The sequence below is a fragment of the Syngnathus leptorhynchus genome, chromosome 1, assembly GCF_054491065.1.
Source record: "Syngnathus leptorhynchus isolate UIUO chromosome 1, UIUO_Slep, whole genome shotgun sequence".
Lineage (NCBI taxonomy): Eukaryota > Metazoa > Chordata > Actinopteri > Syngnathiformes > Syngnathidae > Syngnathus > Syngnathus leptorhynchus.
The window spans coordinates 16,749,462-16,765,024 of NC_141195.1; the positions used below are offsets into that span (position 1 = coordinate 16,749,462).

General features: G+C 44.5%; 1 protein-coding gene across 1 annotated transcript; it reads right to left on the minus strand.

Annotated features, from left to right (window-relative positions):
- Positions 1 to 792: 792 nt before the first annotated feature.
- Positions 793 to 14,758, minus strand: fgd1 (FYVE, RhoGEF and PH domain containing 1). The gene is made up of 18 exons (XM_085925802.1): positions 14,439 to 14,758; positions 9,147 to 9,332; positions 8,919 to 9,081; positions 8,045 to 8,633; positions 7,738 to 7,827; positions 7,526 to 7,674; positions 7,266 to 7,422; positions 7,002 to 7,140; positions 6,282 to 6,340; positions 6,051 to 6,197; positions 5,405 to 5,497; positions 5,096 to 5,175; positions 4,985 to 5,015; positions 4,779 to 4,880; positions 4,568 to 4,696; positions 4,328 to 4,486; positions 3,646 to 3,792; positions 793 to 3,409 (listed from the first exon to the last, which is right to left on the minus strand). Exons 1-18 carry the CDS (start codon positions 14,590 to 14,592, stop codon positions 3,137 to 3,139), a joined length of 2,847 nt encoding a protein of 948 aa, XP_085781928.1. The 5' UTR covers positions 14,593 to 14,758; the 3' UTR covers positions 793 to 3,136.
- Between the last annotated feature and the right edge of the window lie 805 nt (positions 14,759 to 15,563).

Consider the following 15,563-nt stretch of genomic DNA (forward strand, 5'->3'; position numbering starts at 1 on the left):
TACATTTGGTTCAAGGTCAATGGTTCATTTTTGATTTAAGTTTGGTATATACTGTAAATACAATTAGCAGAGAACAATAACCAACTTTGATCAACAATGTTCCTCTGTGAATATTATGAAGTAAAATCAAGGGGGCAAATGATCAAGAGTCCACTTTTTCCCTGAAATGAAAAAGTTTTAAAAAAACTATTGTACATAGTTTATTTAAAAATATGAAATAACTGGAAATTAATTAGGATCAGATGCATTATTAATAGTTCAATTAAATTATATATTAGTTTTTTTCATTAAAATGTCATTATTTTAAGATGAGAGTAAACCTAAAATTCAAAATACATATTTACAATTTGTATAATTAAAAAAAAAAAAACAATGTTGCATATTTTCCACACTTAACCTAATCTATGTATGTACCTATGTTTTTTCCATCCATCCATTTTCTGAACCGCTTTGTCCCCACGGGCGTGCTGGAGCCTATCCCAGCCGTCATCGGGCATCAGGCGGGGGACACCCTGAACTGGTTGCCAGCCAATCGCAGTGCACACAGAGACCAACAACCATCCACACTCGCAACCACACCTAGGGGCAATTTGGAGTGCTCAATCGGCCTGTGGGAAGAAACCGGAGTGCCCGGAGAAAACCCACGCGGGCTCAGGAGAACATGCAAACTCCACACAGGGAGGGCCGGAGGTGGAATCGAACCCGCACCCTCCTAACTGTGAGGCGGACGTGCTATCCAGATCGGATTATGTGTTTTTGGGGGGAGAAATGACAGTAATCGCCCAACCTTTATTAATGCTTTATTTTAATATCTTCAACACGTGATGTCATTCACAAGGCAAGGTGACACAAAAGGTTGAAGGAAGGCAGTGGCCGGCCACTAACCAATCATCGCTCATCAATCGTCAATAATCTGTTGCTGCTGCTGTTGTCACAGCAACCTAGCAGCACTGGAATTTAGTACTCACCATAGCAACAAGACATCATAACGTGGAGATGTTAGCGGTTACGAAGGCGACACCAAAGGTTAAGCTCTGGAGCCTGGCAGTTGCCATAATAATTCAGAGGATACTATGACAAGATTTTTTCTTTTTCTCTCTATTTTTAAAGATAAACGGTAACAGGAAGTCCATTAATGTGTCTTAAATTTGAAGATGTGTTGTCTCCAGGGTAACAGCAGCCATTTACAGTCCACAATACTGTATGAGTGAATTGTAAAAAGAGAAACACACTCACGAGGGGCAAAAAGCCCAACAACGATAATAACATTATTACAATAGAACACTGCATTTGGCACAAGTTCACTCAGAACTCACAGCGCCACCTTGTGACCACATGTAAACATCTGCACCTCTCTCTCCTGTCATAAGGAGTCAAGTGACTGGAAGGATCCCAGCCTAGCTTGCCTGCTAGCTCACAAAAGAGAAGTATTTGTCATCGTCCAGCACTAGAGACGTCATCTAGCATTCAGCACCATGTCGACAACTTTAAAGCACAAAGACACAAAGTCAGAAGCTTCAGAGTACATAAAAATGAAGTCAATCATAAGGCCATTTCCTTTAAACATCACCGAGGGAAGAGGAGCAGCACATGCTAAAACCAACACGCTAAAAATGCACAGTAAAAGCTGAAGTGGAAACACACCAAAAAAAAAAAAAAAGACAAACATGATGAGCTAACGAACAAACATCATCAAAGTTGTGAAATAAGTACAGCTAATCATAGCCTGAAGAGCCGCTTCCTCCCAGGAAGATAGTCTGATCCTATGCTAGGCTTTGGCACTAAAAACATGGAGTTGAATACAAAGTTGAAACAAAAAAGAACCAAAAAAAAACCACAATATATGGAATAAACAAATGCGATTATAGTTCCAGAATAAGATTAGCCTAGTTTAGCACAAAAGCGCAAGCTCACCCTCCAAGAAAGCGAGTTAATTGCTATGCTAGGCTCGGAACTAAAAACAACATGCTAAAAATGTGCCCTGAAAGTTAAGTGGTGAAAACAACAAACAAAAAGACTTTCATACAAACATGATCTCACACCATCAAAGCTCCAGAATATGATTAGCCTATCTTAGAACAAAGGGCCTGCTTCCATCCGGGAAGCTAGTCAGTTGCTGCGCTAGACTTTGTGCTAAATACATGGCGTGAAAGCCAATTTAGAAACACAACCCCCTCCCCACCAAAAAAATGATTTTCACATAAACATGGTGATCTTTATGAACATAAAATGGCTTTAAGATTAGCCTAGTTTACCACAAAGAACATGCCTACTCTCCAAAAAAATAAGCCAAGTCAATTGCTATGCTCGACTTAGCCCAAACAAAACATGGTAGAAATGCGTGGTGAAAACCAAATAGAAAATATACTGTCTTTTCCACAAAATGCAGTGATCTTAATGAACAAATGTCATTAAAGTTTCAGAATAAGATTGGTCTATTTTAGCAAAAAGAGCCTGCTCCCTCTCAGGAAGTTAAGCAGTTGCTACCCTAGACTTTCTTCCCGCCTGCTGACAGTCACGTGACTGCAGGTGAATAAATTATATTTACAAAGGTTGAACATTTGGCATCAAGCAAACAAAATACACACACACACACACGTACACGCTCACAACATTCAACAACGAGTCATCAGAATGACAGGAAGAAGAAGATGAAGAAGAAGGCGTGACTGGCATATGTCAAACGGGCTCAGTCTAATTCCAGGTTTCTCCTTTGCATCTCCTCCGCCTTATTTTATCTTGTATTTTTTTCCAATAAATCTTTTATGAAACCCAATGTAATGAAATAACATAATAAAAAACCTGAAATTAAAATGGAATATGGTCATTTTGAAGTCATAATTAGCAATTGCGTCCAAGTGTGTCCTATCAGGGCATCCCTGACACGTTGCTGCTGCTGCTGCGCTGGGCTTCTTCCACTTGCGGTGTGACGGCATCACATTTTCAGAGAATTATAGGAAGTGGATGAAATCATCAAGACAAGATGGTAGCAGCAGGAGAAAGAGGATTGTGCTTTCAGACAGCATGTGACACTGCAGCTGTGCAGAGGCTCATGGGTAATATCCCATTTTGTGTCCAGATGAAATAAACTCCAACGGTTGGCCCCACTCCCTGCGTCATTCCACATCCAAACAAATCACGTGTTGTCGCCCTCTGTGCCCTCCGGCTCCTCCCCCTCTTCCTCCACGCTCTCTACGATTGGGTGGTGAGGCTGAGGCTCCTCCCCTTTGCCGGCCCTGGACAATACATCCATCCATCGACGTTGGAGTTCCTCGCCGTCTGCGCTGAAGTAGAGCGTCAGGTGACTCTGGGAAATCTTAAAGGTGTGCCGACGTTCCAGGCGGTCGCATGACTCCGGGAGCGAAACGTCAAAGCCAATCAGAGGAACGCTGCGCTGCGCCTTTACATCCTGAAAACATACGGCATCATGGGTCATTTTGTGCGCAACTACAATGTATTTCAAATTAGGCAAATTCTTAGGCATGGTGACTGAGCCTCATAGACTCATAGCTCGGGCTTTCCTCAGTGAAGTTTACGTTCTCCTTATTCTTGCATTGCTTTTACGCGGGTATTCAAAAAACATCCATGTTAAATTCAACTTTAGCGTACAACAGATGTAATGTGTTCATCGTGTTCAGGGCCCACCTGAGGCGCTCCATAGATATAGAGGACCAGCGGTTCGTTTTCAGGGATGACAAACCAGGCTTTCTGCCAGCCTCGCCCACTTCCTTTCTCCATGTGATGGAGGAAGCTGCACATGACGCTGTTCTCGGCCGCCAAGGAGGCTTGTTTCTACGGGGACAGCCAGAGGTTGGAATAAGTCTTCAAGAGGAAGTCAAACCAAAATGTTTCTTTGTAATGTACAATAAGTTGTGTGTAGCCCAAGTTGTCGAAATGAAGTGTTGTGAATAATGTTTTGTTGGTGGAATATGATTTAAACGGGAAATTTGTATCCATCTTAAGTCGGCCATTTTGCCACTTGCTGTTGACTGAAAATGACATCACAGTGCCTAAGTGCTCAGGTATCGACTAATCACGGCTCACCAGTTTTCTGAAGCTGAGCCGTGATTGGTTGTGACCTGAGACCTTGCAACTGTGATGACTTTTTCAGTCGACAGAAAATGGTCGCCCACCGGGATGGATAAAATGGGTAAGATTTTAAGACTCATAACTCAACATATTGTAAAAAAAAAAAAAAATTGGGGTTGACTTCCTCTTTAATGTTCAAGTTTTAAGCAAGTCCCAAGTCACTGTGGCAACAATCAAAAAGTCGTGTCGAGTTCCAGCTAAAGGGTCACCGTGACCGTGTGGTGTATGTCGCTCTCACCTCCAGGATGGAGCGCCTCCTCTGACTGCTGCCAGCCATGACAGACGGTGGGGGGGACACCCCCACTAACATAGCATAGCAATCCACACACACCCGATTAGTGCGGTTGTTGTCGTACGAGAGGCGGGCACGGAACTCTGAGCATTTCCCACAAACCACCTGATGGTGAGACAGGAGAGTCTTAGAGGGCTACGGATTGTTGCCGTGGCGCCTGAGAAAGCCAGCTTTGATTGGACGCACATGACCGCAGGCTTTGCAGTGGTGGCGCCGCCTCGTGAGGGCGTTGAATGCCTCCTGGCACTTCATGCACAATGTCACTTCCTTCTCACGGATGGGCGTAGGGGCACGCTTGCCAAGTTCGGCGCAGCTCTGATGAACGTAAGCAAAAGTAGTCGTCAATGGAAATTAATTTCAATACATTTATTGTAAGTGTATGTATGTGTGTGTTTACCGGGGAGTGAGGAGGTGTTGACTCTTCATCTCGTAGCGAACAAGTCAGGTGACGAAATGTCTCCATGGTGTGTTCGTGTCTCTGGATGGTGGCCTGGATGGCCTGCAAGATACACACACAAACACACACAAATGCATATCCTGATTGGTTGATAGACTCAGTGATTGCTGTTTGATTTCAAGTCTATCACGGTATTTTGTCTCTACCTGGATCCAGTCTTTCTTCTCATCTTCTGTCCTGCAGAGACACAAGTTAAAAAAAAAAGGGTGGGTAAAGGCAACCTCAAATTTTACACAGTTGTGTGGTATTAGCAATACCTGGCCTGCAGCTCAAGAGAACGCTGCTTGCCAGACACCAAGAAGGTCCGAGGAACTGCGGCGCTGCTCATCTCCTTCAGCTGTACAGTGCGGTAAAAAATAATGCCAATGAGAATCGTTAAAATGCAAACATGCTAGCAGTTGGTATGCTAACAATTTAACAAAAGAGCAACCCAAGTACAAAAACCACTATGACTCATCAGGTTGCGATTTCCATTGAGAGAATTGATGATATGTTAACTTGGTAAGACTCTAATGAGCCAAATGCTGACCTCCTCACCTCCGCACCACAACCCCAACAAGACTCACCTCCATGCCGTCCACATCTATGCGAGCTCGGACACCGTATTTCTGACCAATAAGACGCAGCTTGGGAACGCAGTACAGCAGCCTGTCGTTGAACTGGAGGAGTACAACGATGGTTAGACCAGGGGTTTTCACAATTTTACCAATGATCACTTCATAATCTAAACCCTTTTTTAAACTTCCTCACTACCTACTACCTACCTTACTACCTTCCCTACTACCATTCTCTAGTTTTCAAAAACGTTTTCAAAAAGTATTGACAGTTGTCAGTTCTGTGTTTGTGGAAGTGTTCCGATGATACAAACCTTTTGAAAATAAGATAAAGGTTGAAAAAGTTATGAATGTTCTGGAATGTTTTTAATCTCTTGCAACTTTAAACCTCCCCACATTGGCCGAGATGCATCAAATGGACACCTTCTTTGGGGATATATGGGCATGGCTTATGCAAAGTCGTGCGGTGCAAGCACACGCTGTCATTTAGGATGAATTCTGATTCATCAACATACGCACACAAAAGTGCAAGTAAAAGGGGCTGGTACGTACGTGTGATTGTGACTTTGTCTATATGCTAACCCCCAGTTGAGAATTATTAGGTTAGACGTCCCGCTTGCGTTGATGATGGAGATAGGGAAGACAGAGGAGCCCATACCAGGATGAGGTATCGATCCTGCGACGTGCCATTCTTGTTGGACAGTTTGAGAATGTGTCCCTCCTTGATGAGCTCATTGGTCGGGTTCACAATGTCCTCTTCGCCGCCCAGAAGTTCGTACACTTTCAGCAGCTTTCTCATTCGCTCCTGAAAGTTTTAAGAGGATCAATTTGAGCTGTCGCTAAGGTTGCGCCGCAATCCTTTCTGGGAAGCTGTTCTAAATGGTCTCACCATCTTCTTGATGGCAGCGTTGGAATGTTCAGCTGCCGTCGCAATGAGCTCAAGAGACTCTGCAGACAAAAATAATCTTGTCACGTGACGTCAACAAACGAGCTAGCATATTCACCCATCATCAAGTTTAACAATCTGCCTTGGGGCTGCCTGTCCTCAGGTTGCTATCTTGCTAAGTGTCACATATTAGCATTTAATCAATTACCATGAAATATAACTAGACTACCAGTTGGTTCTCATGGCAGAAGGTCATGGTCATGGTTATGACAAGATGGCAATGCAAGATGGCCGCCGGTGGCTTCACTTTTCACTACAGCGAGTAAGGCAGCATTAGCTGTTCATAATAAACTATTAAAGGGCAAAATGTATCTTATCACTTTTTCACTGGGCTTTCTGCACTCAGGTTGCTCTTTTGCTTTGTCTACACATCGTAGGTGCAAGCATGTTAGCATTTAATCAATCATTCCAATTAGCAAGATGACAAATTGTCAACCATTGTCTATCTTGCAATATATTAGCATACTAGCGGCATTTGTGTCAGCATTTTAACAAATTTCATTAACTTAGTAACTGGTTAGAGGACAATATGACAAATCAATCTGTCTTGTAGCAGGTTGCTAAACTGCCAAGAGACTTGTGTGTGTGTGCTGGTGAGGAACGGCCAAGGGACCTCTAAATGTGTGTGCATGTGTGCATGCGCATGTGTGTGTGTGTGCATACTTTGAGCATCCTTGTAGTCCGGCGCGTCCTCCGGTAGACGGTGCAGATAATCTTTGAGCAGGAGTTCATACCGAGGAATCCTTTGGACTGGCTCCAACATGTGATGTTGGAGTGTCAGGTTAGCACAGCGCTCGTCTCTCTGACACACACGAAACACAAACAGACACATTTACATTGTCTGCCACATTGATGTCTTTTAATGACAGGCCATCATGTTCAGCGAGGCAATATGTCCTGTATGTACATCTGTTATGGCGAAGTCACCTGGATGTCATGTATGATGCTCTTGAACAGAGCCGACCTCTCCATCCACGTATTGACGAGCTCCATGGCGCGGTCAAAGTTCTTCACATACTCGCCGTACATCTTCAGGAAGGGCGCGAGCTTCTGCAAGATGTCTCCAATGCGTGGGTTTGAGTCCCTGAGAAGTTTTTCAGACATAATTGTTTCACGAAAGTGGCCTTTGTACTCTGCACGAGTATACAACAACTCTTGTCAAGCCAAGTATTTCGAGACCAGCTCACCACTCCTCCATCCGCTTCTGCAGGGCCGGCAGGAGGAACTGTTGGTGGAAGCAGTGGATGGAGCAGATGTTGGAGAAGATTCCATGAATGACGTCACATGGGAAAGAAGAACGGGACCGTGCTTCTTCCAGAAGTCGGGCGCAGAAGACCTGCGGGGAGCAGCAGTGCGTCGTCAGTTGTCTGGACTGTGGGTGAGGATTGTGGTGACCCACCTGATCCAGTAAGTGGAGTTTGGACACGTAGGAGATCTCTGTGTGAAGGAGCTCATTGGCAATATTGAACACTCTTTGCTGGACGGACAGCTGTAAGACATGTGATGATGTCTGAGACGGGCATTGGTCAAAAGATAAGAAAGGTCACCCTCTACTTTACAAACAGTTCTACAATTAAATAGGTTCTAGAGCTTCCATAGGTGATCAATCGATAACACAGGAGCAGGAAGATGGTTTGTTTCATCTGCGACCCTCATTCCAAATCCGAATGATCACATGACTGATGATAGCCAGCTTCCTGTCTTACCTCAGCCAAGTCTTGTCTGGGGGCTGAAAGCACTAAGGTAAGCTCGGTCAACTCTTCCTCCTCCTCCTCGAGGTCGCTGTCTGCATCCTCTGAGAAGTCCCTCCTCCTGACTACACCCCTCGCCTCGCCCTCCTCACCCTCGCCGGCGTACGAGGACGAGCTGGAGGGACGGGGGAGGCCACAGGGGTAAACCCCACCAATGCCGCCAGCGTCGTCCACACCCACAAAGCACAGTTCCTCGCTGTGTGACGGTGAGCTGATGCTGTCGATGCCGCTGTCACGATTGGCCAGCTTCCCCTCCGTCTGCGAGGACGGAAGGGACAAACGCTCTGGAGGCAGACCGGATTGGTCAGACGCTCGACGCTCGTTTATCTCCGCAGAACGCGGCTCCTCTGGCACCTCCGGTTCCTCCCTTTCCTGTGCAACGTCATCGTGACATTTGAGTTCAGGAAGACCCCCCTCCTCCTCCTCCTTGGGGATGGCAGTAGCCGACGATGACGATGGAGACGAAGGTCGAGATAAGGGGGTGTCGAGAAGGCGGGGACAGAGGGCCCCTCCGGTGATGTCGGGAACCATTATGATCTGCTCGCTGCAACACATCGATGAACAAAATAACTATAAACGGACCGTATCACTTAACGGTATGCAGCTATAATAAGTGATTACGTCTTAAAAACATTTTGCAGCAATAAACATGACAATAAATTATTAAACTCAAGACCGAGACAGATCCTTAAAAAGTGAGACCAGGTTTGATCTAAAACTACAATTCTAATTTTAGTAATGGATACCCAGCCCTGGAACCAAGATGGCAACAATCCCAAGGTTTGTTTCAGGGTTTTTCAAGACGGACATATCATGATGGGTCACTCACCGCTCAAACTTCTCGATAAGTGACAGGACGCAGGTGGGTGAAGCATGATCCTCGGGACGAGGGGGCTTACAGGGTGGCGGAGGGGGCAGCGGTTTGTCTGGAGCCCGAGGTCGGATCCTCAATGCTCCCACTTGTTGCTGCAGATGGGGTGGCTTGGGGGGGACTGCAGAAGCGAGGAGTCGTTAATCAGTGATCTCGTACATTTGTCATTATTGTTGTGGGCCTCACCTTGAGGCTTTGGTCCTAGCAGAGGAGGCCGGCTCTTATTTAGCTGCGGTGGTCCTGTATCGTTTACCTCCTCCTCCTGGAGCCCGGCGGGACTTGAGGAGGAGGAGGTGGGCTGCTGTGTGCCACATGGAGGCTCCAGAGAGAGACTCTTTGCCAGCAAGCTAGGACTCAAGGAGGATGGGGGACCTGGCAGGGACAATCAGGGCAAAAAGTCTTGGCTTGTTGCTGCAAATACATGTCAACGTAAATTTGCTGTCTAACACCAGAAACATGTTAGCTGAATCAGTTACAGGTCTCAATGTTCCTCAGCAGGTTCCAGTGATGATCAACGACCTTGTTGAGAGGAAGTATTTTGAGGAAGCTTTTAGTTTTCTACATAAAGGTTTGTCTTTTTAACAATCTGTATGCTTTTAAGTTGCAGTCATGAATAAGTTGAAGGCGTAATGAATGAATTGAAGAAAAAAATAAATTAGCTTGTGTTAACTTTTTAATGTAGGCCAAAGGGAGTCTATGGAAAATAACCTTGGCCTTTAATTGTGTCTGTTTATTGTAAAATGTAATTAAACAAAAAGCTAGTTAAACAAAAGAGATAATATTGCCCATGTAAATGTCAGCACACCTAATTTTCTTCTGAGATGTTTGTGACCATTTGGACTGCCCCTAAATGGTGTCATTTTGCCCTTAAAATGTAATGACTGAGACTAAAAATGTCATTTTTAACAATTATTATTAGTTTGATTAATCTTTGCTGCTCTGTAACATATTCTGCAAATGTCAATCATTTATGATTTGTCATCACAGTAAAAAGGAGTGCAAAGGTGAATGTCGCTGGGAGTCCTTGTATCTTCATATACATTTTTAGGAAATAAAAAAAAAAACATTTTTTTCAGCCTTTAAGGGTTTCCATTTGTCTTGCTTGTGTAATTCTTACATTCAGACCAAATGTAAATGTTAAAAAGAAAACATTGTCTTCCTGCACGAGGTAGCAGAAGAAGACTTACGTGAAGTAACGTGATTTTTCAAAAATCGTATTCATGAGGAAATACAATGACAGAAATACAAAGACTCGTTTCAGTTAGCCTGTCAACCAAACCTTATGATATTATTACCATGTGTCAGTCTTTTTATGTCACTGCAATGTCTTAAAAAATGAATAAAACTGAATAATAAATAAACCAGCAAGTGAGGTTTAAATGTTTATTATTAATGTGTATTATGAAACCTCAAATTTTATTCTGATGCATGGCTACAATCCAGAGCAGGATCCTGGTTGAAGTAAGCCATTTTAAACTTCACACTTTGGGGTGTTTTAAGGTTGCATATAAAAATAAGTGCATGTGAAGCTTTGTAAAATCCTGTAGCAGGCACCGTATGGTGTTGATATTCTGATATACGCTTGGCACTATTTTAATCGAATTCAGTTTTTTTTTTTAATCTGTTGGATTAAGCCATTTTCAGTAACAATGACTGATGGGCACGGAGGGACGATTATATCATAAATAAGGACGGAGAGACAAGGACAGAAGGGGTTGTAGTAGGCCACTACACGGTTAAGATTATGGCTATTCACATTTTACTAATCTAGCTAGTAGATCACGGACGGCATGGTTACGAATGTGGAAGGTGCTGACTGCAGGCCAAGATTTCCTACAGCAGTTTCTAGTGATGGTCAAGTCTATTCTGGTATTCCATTTCAAGGTTGTCAATCTGTGCTAACTTTCCAGAGGTTCAATAAGATCTAGATGTTAGATTCTGGTGATAATTAAATAGGTTAGGGTAGGCCACTAAAAGGTTGTGAACGTGGAACATTCTAAAGACACACCACGTTCTGATTGTGATCAAGCGGGGTTCTGTTCTGCAGAAGGTCGAGGTTCTATTGAATGTTTTACAAGTATTTTCTCAAGGTGATGTTGAAGGAACCAATCATGTGGGTGTTGAGGTTCTGTTCTCTGTGACATTGTGGTGCCTGTTCCAGAGGTCGTTGTAGGGTCTGATGTGGGCCCGAACACACACACACACACACATATATATATATATATATATATATATATATATATATATATATATATATATATATATATATATATATATATATATATATATATATATATATATATATATATATATATATATATATATATATATATATATATATATATATATATATATATGTACATGGCGATGCGCAATCATGGATGTGCGCTCGGGTGCGTGCCTGCGATAGAGGGGGTGTGTCTGCACATAGATGGTCTCGCCATCATCATCATCGACGGACAAGTTCAAACACACACGCACGCGAACACGTACGGACATCGACTGTGATATGGCGGCGGAATCGATTCTCAATCCGCAACATTCCCGTGCACGCGACGACAAGCAGCACATCTGCTGGCATCAGACGCAGTGACGTGCACGCGCGCCACACTAGCCTACATTCACTGCGGCGAGATGTCGGTCAGTGTGTGCGGATGCCCCCCCCCCTCCTCCTCTGTGCGTACCTTATATGTGATTGTCGACATGCACGCGCACGCCAGTGCGGCGCAGCGTATGTGTGCGTGCGCGCACGCTCACCTCTGCTTAGGCTGCTTCTGTCCATGTACATCGCACAACACAGCACCAGGCCGCTCATGAACGACAATGTTGACGATGGCAGACCGCGGCTCACCCGGTCCACATGCACGGAGAAGAATAAGAAAAAAGAGAAAGAAAAAAGAAGGGAAAAAAAAGGGCCAAAAGGAGAAGACGGAGAAACCGGCTCCTCGTTCGGCTCCGCGCGCGCGCAACCCGCAGAGAGAGAGCGAGAGCGAGAGAGAGAGTGAGAAAGCGAGAGTGAGAAAGCGAGAGAGAGAGAGAGAGAGAGAGAGAGAGAGAGAGAGAGAGAGAGAGAGAGAGAGAGAGAGAGAGAGAGAGAGAGAGAGAGAGAGAGAGAGCTACTAGTTGTATCTGGACAGAGCTAGCGATTAGAGGCGCTTTATTCGATCCAATGGACTGGCCGGTGGCGGGCGGTGCAGCAAAGAGAACCCCTGCGGAGGAGGTAGTTGTGGCTTGTCCCTCCTCCTCTTCTCCCTTTACTTTTGGTCTCCATGACAACGAGTTCGAGAAATTCGCGTGCGTGACATTTCTATCAGGTGACTGCTCCGGCGCAACATGGTCCAAAGATTAGGGACACCTCTGCGAGAAGCAAACTACCATCGAAGGTGATACACGGTCGCAATTTGCGCCAAATCTAACAAAATATCAATAACTTGTGACCTGGACCCGCTGTCACCTTGACAACACGTTGGAGTGCTGTCATGGAGAGACAGAATGTGGGAAATGGGTTTGCAAGATGGGATGTGACATCTTTTTACATTTTATATTCGTGTCTGTTGCGTTCTTTACATTTCGATGTCCATAATACTGTGGGAATTGTGATGGTTCTTGTGGTAATCAAGGAGGTTCTGGTTATCTCTTGTAACACTCTTGTCCTTGAGGGTCACTCTTCTGCATGTGTTAGATGTTTCCCCTCCTCCAACACACGTCATTCAAATAAGTGTGATTGTTATCAGGCTCTTGCAAAGCTTCTGATGAGCTGATCATTTGAATTGGGTGAAGGAGGGAAACATCTAGAAAATGCAACATAGTGTTCCTCAATGACCGGAGTTTGACACCTGGGCCTGAATGGGTGTCAAACTCGTTTCTATCCATTGTTTTCTTCGAAGGGCCATTATGACGGTCAGCGTTTTCTATATACAGTATAAGCTACACAACAAACTGATAACTAGTTTTGGAATCAGAGATGAGTAAAAACTGTTCAAGTATTTTAAAAAAGATGAATGGTAATAAAAATGGAAAAAAGACCATTTGTTATTTTAGTATTGACACATGAAATTGATACACAATTTGAGGGCCGTATCTGGCCCTTGTTTTAAAGGACATAAGGGTCTAGATGTTCTACAGAAGGTGACGGTGATCAAGATTACCAGTACAAGGCAGTTCTAAGAGTCCAATACAAAGTTGTAAATCTGGCTAGTTTGGAAGGTAAGTCTATGTTTATCACTGTGGCTATTAAATCCTTATCTGACTGACCTGCGAACAATCGCGAGGGTTTCAGAAGGCAGCGAATGTTGTGTTCTCATCAGGGTTCGTTCAAAGTCGCAAATCCTCTGCGAATGGTCGTCTCACATTTGCCTGTACTTTTTTTTTTTATCGCAAGGGAATTCTGCACATGAAAAAAACACTAAAACTATTCCGGAACATTAAGCAACTGTTTGATGGATATTTGCCACCTTGAAAGAACCCTGGTGTGAAGGCACATTTTGCTACCTTCTGTCCAAAATGTTCGTTCCTCAGTGGGATAGGTGCTTTAATCCGTTCACAGAGGTTGTTCAAGTTGTTCCAAAACTTTCAGTAGAAATCAAAGCAGAGCCAATGGTACAATACAAGCTGGTGAATCTGTCGATTAAGAAGGCTCTCCAGAGTGGTTATCTGCTGCCTCTCCATCACATGTTGTAAACCTATGACTGGATAATCATGTAAGTGCACCAACGACATTGTGGTGAAGCCTCAGTGATCAGATGTTTACGGTCAAAGCCTCCAATAACATTCCTACACCTAACACGGGCATGAACACACACATACGCACAGTAGCAAACATGCAACAGGAAGTGATAAAGAGAGGACAGCCACTAAATCAAAAACACCCCTTCCAGCCAGCCCCGCGTCCAAAGCTGAAAAACAAGCACACTCAAAAACAAACACACCCTGCTACCATCATTTGCTAGCTTGACTTTTGACCTTACACCCCCCACCCCACACACACACACACACACACACTAATGAGAGAGAGAGAGAGAGAGAGAACGACAGAGAGAGAGAGAGTTCTGTGTATCTCCGCCTCTCTTTAGGTCACTGGGTCACTCACTCACTGCCACTTTGGAGTGTGTGAGTGTGCGTGTGTGTGTGTGTGTGTGTCCAGCAGCTGAGCCTATTTATAGTTTTCATGCGTGGGCCGCTGCATGTTGGGAATCGGGAAGTAGGGTTAAGTCTATTGGGGAATGGGGAGGGGGATGTTGGTGGATGATGACGCCACTGTGAAATCAGTACCCCAACAATGTGACACTTTTGTCAGGATGAGATTACAACATGCACTGAACTATTACGATTTTAGCATTGAAGTAAACAATGTACTTACACAAACTACTTTTTTTTTTTTTGCCTCATCTATGAATGACCTGACACTTTTGACCATTTTAGAAATAAAACGTGGCTCTTTGCCCAACCTTGACTGGTAGTCTTGGTGTAGGGACTTACCTGTCCTGCTGGTGGAGCTGTTTTCAAGATGGTAGGAAAACCTCATGGTGCTGAAGTGGCTTGAGAAAGACAATGAAGGCAGCGGAGGAGGAGAGGGAGGAGGTGGAGAGGGAGGAGGAGATAGGCCGGGCAGGGCGCTGCGAGTCCGGTTCATGAGTTCAAGGCTCAACGCTGGGTCGGGAGCGTCCCGCCGCTTCTCCCGCCCTCGTTCTACCCCCGCTCGCTTGCATCTTCTCCTGGCGTCCACCGCCTCCTCATGGTTGCCACACCACCAAAGTGCAGACTCAGCAGCTTCCTGCCGACTCAGCGACGCTATCGACTTATTCTTTCATTCTGCAAACGACGCACATGCACACACACGTCCTGATAGACATTAGTGTCCGAGCTGATCCGGTTCTAGACTTTTGTGTGAAAATGGGAGCTGAAGTGAAGCTGAACGTTGCAGCTCCGCCTCTGTCTGGTCATTTGATCCTAGACCCAGCCCCGTCCCCCCACAGCCTTCCAAAGTCTTTGTGGTCTGGATTGCATTTTCCCTCCTTTCTCGCTTCCTGAAACTTGAAGCAAAGGAAAACTGAGGGAAAAATTCCTGGAGTTTTTTTTTTTTCCTGGTCGGCCTCCATCAAAAGCAGTCTGCACTGGAGGGTCACGTTGAGGTTTGACTGTTACACATAGCACTAGGTTTTACATATAAGGATTTTTATTTTTTGTAAATAAATGTTATTTTTTTCATCCATCCATCCATCCATCCATCCATCCATCCATCCATCCATCCATCCATCCATCATCACAAAAATTGTCTTGACTTGCTTTGAGTTATTCCAGAAAATTGGTTGATCATCGCTTGGTCTAGATCAGGGGTAGGTGAGTCCGGTCCAAGGGAGCGGCTCTCCTGCCTGTTTACCAGTTCTCCCGACTGTAGCATACCTGATTCAAATAATGAACTCATCAGCAAGCTTGATAACGACCGTGGTGATTTAAATCAGGTTTGTGAAGGAGGGAAACTTCAAAAATAAACAGGACAGAGACTCACTCGGATCGGACTTGCTTTTCCCCCGGTTTAGATGTTCCACATATTACTAAAAATTGCCTGGGGGAAAAAAACTAAAGATTGAAATGTATGGAAAT

Coding starts and splice junctions, on each gene's coding strand:
- fgd1 (XM_085925802.1), bottom strand. CDS start 14,592: ATGAACCGGACTCGCAGCGCCCTGCCCGGCCTATCTCCTCCTCCCTCT. Junction 7,423..7,525: donor CAGAAGCGGATGGAGGAGTG/GTGAGCTGGTCT, acceptor AAAACTTCTCAG/GGACTCAAACCCACGCATTG. Junction 4,881..4,984: donor AGAAGAAAGACTGGATCCAG/GTAGAGACAAAA, acceptor TGTATCTTGCAG/GCCATCCAGGCCACCATCCA.